This window comes from Mauremys mutica, chromosome 5 (genome assembly GCF_020497125.1).
Source record: "Mauremys mutica isolate MM-2020 ecotype Southern chromosome 5, ASM2049712v1, whole genome shotgun sequence".
NCBI lineage: Eukaryota > Metazoa > Chordata > Testudines > Geoemydidae > Mauremys > Mauremys mutica.
Window position 1 is genome coordinate 6,883,501 of NC_059076.1, and position 3,672 is coordinate 6,887,172.

At 47.9% G+C, this 3,672-nt stretch overlaps 1 protein-coding gene across 1 annotated transcript; it reads left to right on the top strand.

The window, feature by feature from the left end:
* Window positions 1-1,034: 1,034 nt before the first annotated feature.
* On the top strand, window positions 1,035-1,712 carry LOC123371029 (uncharacterized protein K02A2.6-like; the record flags this gene model as incomplete). The annotated part of the gene is made up of 1 exon (XM_045018131.1): window positions 1,035-1,712. A coding segment is annotated over one exon (678 nt), but the record flags the coding sequence as incomplete, so codon positions are not given.
* Window positions 1,713-3,672: the final 1,960 nt, after the last annotated feature.

Sequence of the window (3,672 nt, forward strand, 5' to 3'; positions counted from 1 at the left end):
AAGATGAAACAGTTGTACAATTTGTAGCCATTTAAAAAAAGCTAGCAGAACACTGTGAATTTAAAGAGATGTTAAATGATGCCCTGCATGACAGGTTAGTGTGTGGCCTGTACAGTGAAACTATATGGAAGCGCCTACTGACAGAGGCTCAGCTTACCTTGCAGAAGGCTGTTGATATTGCTGTCTCCATGGAACTGGCTACAAGGGAGGCGCAATACATCGGTGCATCCCCTAGGGTGCAAAAAGTGTCACAAGAACTGACCCACAAAGCGGTGCAGAGTCAAGAATGTTACCGCTGTGGTAAGCCGGGTCACCAGGCATCAGAATGCTGGTGTAAGGACCTGGTGTGTCGACACTGTGGCAAAAAGGGACACATTGAGTGTGCCTGTAAACAAAAGAAAAGGAGGCCTGTGGTCTGGCCGACAAAAAGAGGAACCTTGCATACCCTAGAGCAGACCCAGGATGATCAAGGTGACACCTCAGAGCAAGAGAAAGTGCCACTGCATGTTTTGTCTTTGGCAGTGGGCTCACATGAATACTGGGTAACCCCGTTATTGGATGGCAAACGTATACGCATGGAACTGGACACCGGTGCCGCCGTCTCACTGATCTCCGAGACTGTGTATAAAGAAAAGCTACAGCATCTTCCGCTTAAGGCAACAAAAACTGTTCTGAAGACGTATACGGGAGAAGCTGTGCCTATGCTGGGTACTATTGATGTTAAGGTGGAGCTCAATGGACAAGTGGCAAAATTGCCACTGTTTGTGGTGAGAGGTAACTACCCAGCCTTAATGGGTAGGTCTTGGCTTGGGAAGATTCAACTGAACTGGGCAGAAGTGCACCGGATGACTAAAGAAGAAACCAGTCTAACCCCTATACTAAGGAAACATGCTGCTGTTTTTGGAGATGATTTGGGAAGTATGAAGGGAATCACTGTGACATTGAACATTAAACCTGACAGTCCACCAAAATATCTGAAAGCCCGAACTGTGCCATATGCCATCAGGCCAAAAGTTGAAGCAGACCTGGAGCGCCTGGTCACCAATGGAGTCCTAATACCAGTTACCCATAGCTCATGGGCCACTCCTATCGTTCCAATAGTGAAGAAAGATGGCTCTCTCCGGATTTGCGGTGATTTTAAAGTCACTGTCAACCCAGTGTTGTGTGCAGAGCAATACCCGCTTCCCCGCATCGATGACCTCTTCGCAGGCCTGGCTGGGGGACAAAAGTTCAGTAAGATTGATCTGAGTCAAGCATATTTACAGATGCACGTCGATGAAAAGTCCCAAGAGCTGTTGCCTATTGTGACTCATAAGGGGCTTTATCGATACTGCCGCCTACCCTTCGGAATCACATCGGCTCCCGCCCTGTTCCAGAGGGCTATGGACCAGAACTTGTGTGGCTTGTTAGGAGTTCAGTGCTATCTGGATGATATCGTGGTCACTGGAAGAAATGAAGAGGATCACTTAAAGAATTTAGAGGCTACCCTACAAAGACTGGAAGAGTATGGCCTACGAGTTCGCAAAGACAAGTGTGAATTCTTCAAGCCCTTTGTTGAATATTTGGGACACATCATTGATTCTGCAGGTCTTCATAAGGCCCCTGCAAAAGTTAAAGCTATTTTGAAGGCTCCCCGACCACGAAATGTAAGCCAGCTGCGCTCGTTTCTAGGACTACTGAACTATTATGGAAAGTTCATCTCACAGTTAGCCACACTGCTAAAACCACTTCATGAGCTCCTTGGGCAGAACAAGGCCTGGAAGTGGACTGAAGCCTGTGATGTTGTATTTAACAAAGCTAAAGATGTATTGTTAAATTCTGAAGTTCTAATGCACTTTGATCCATCCTTACCCCTGCAATTGGCCTGCGATGCTTCCCCTTATGGAGTGGGAGCAGTCGTGTCACACATTATGCCTTCGGGAGAAGAGAGACCTATTGCTTTTGCTTCACGCACTCTAAGCAAAGCAGAAACTAACTACGCCCAAATCGAACGTGAGGCATTAGGAATTGTTTTTGGAATTCGGAAGTTTCATCAGTACCTGTTTGGGTGAAAGTTTACTCTTCTTACAGACCATCGACCTCTGACGTCAATTTTTGGACCCTATACAGGCATTCCCCCATTAGCTGCTAGTCGTATGCAACGTTGGGCATTGTTACTTTCAGCACACACATATGAAATCAAATATCGGAAATCCACTCTGCACGGCAATGCAGATGGCCTCTCAAGGTTGCCTTTGCCGGTCAAACATCAAGATAGTGCCCAAAAGGAAATCTTCTACTTTGAACAGGTAGAGAATACACCCATCACTGCTACTCAGATAAAGAAGGCAACTCGCGTTGACCCAGTATTGTCCCAAGTTATGGACCTGGTGATGCATGGAAAATCTCGACAAACCTCTCCGGTCTTATCCGACCTTGTTCCCTACATGTCCAAGTGGACGGATTTATCGGTCCAATCTGGTTGTTTGTTGTGGGGGAGACGTGTCATTATTACACCACCACTGAGATCACAGATGTTAGAAGAGCTACATTCCGGTCACTGTGGAATAGTGCGCATGAAGGAAATTGCACGAAGCTATTTTTGGTGGCCTGGATTGGACACCGCTATTGAAGAGAAGGCAAAAGCTTGTATGTCATGTCAAGGTGTGAGGAATGCACCCCAGTGGGCACCCCTACACCCATGGGACTGGCCTGAAAACCCGTGGCAACGTATTCACGTTGACTTTGCTGGCCCCCTTGAAGGAAGCATGTTCTTGGTGGCAATAGATGCCCATTCTAAATGGCCAGAAGTCTCTATAATGCAGTCCACTTCTGCAGAGAGTACTATCCAAAAACTACGAGGACTCTTTAGTCGTTTTGGTCTGCCAGAACAACTTGTGAGCGACAACGGACCGCAGTTCGTCTCTCAGGAGTTTCAAAATTTTATGAAGACAAATGGGATACACCACATCATGTCAGCACCATATCATCCGTCCACCAATGGATTAGCTGAAAGATTTGTGCAGACAATGAAACACGCTTTGAAATCAGCAAGGGGACAACACTCTATTCAAAAGCGTCTGGATACCTTCTTACTTTCCTACCGAAACACACCTCATGCTACGACCCAGGCATCCCCGGCCTTTCTAATGATGGGATGACAGCTGCGCACTTGCTTTGATCTGCTGAAACCTTCTGAACCCAAACTGTGCAACATCAGCAGCAATATCAAGTCATCAGACGGGCACCCAGAGCAAAAGACCGAACCTTTAGCCCGGGACAGCCAGTTTTGGCTCGGAATTATACTTCCAGAGCTAAATGGGTCCCGGCCACAGTCATCACTCAAACAGGACCTGTTTCCTACACAGTCCGGACTGCAGCGGCGACATGTAGATCAGCTGTTGCCAGGTCATGCCAGTCCTCAGGACCCATCTGCAGTTGAGGGGTCTGACTTCACCTCTTCTGGTGAGGCACCGAATCACGAGTCACCTGTTCCTGACTGTTCTCTCCATTACTGCCGGCGGCTGAGATACCCCTTTGCCCAGCACGAGCTGATACCACCTCCTCACCCGTTCATGCTGCGGACCCTGAGCCCCTAGTGCTTTCGGGTGCAATTAGACCAGAAGTTCGCCGTAATCCACCTAGAGACAGAAGGCCTCCTCATCGGCTGGATCTTTAGCTAGGGCGAACCCA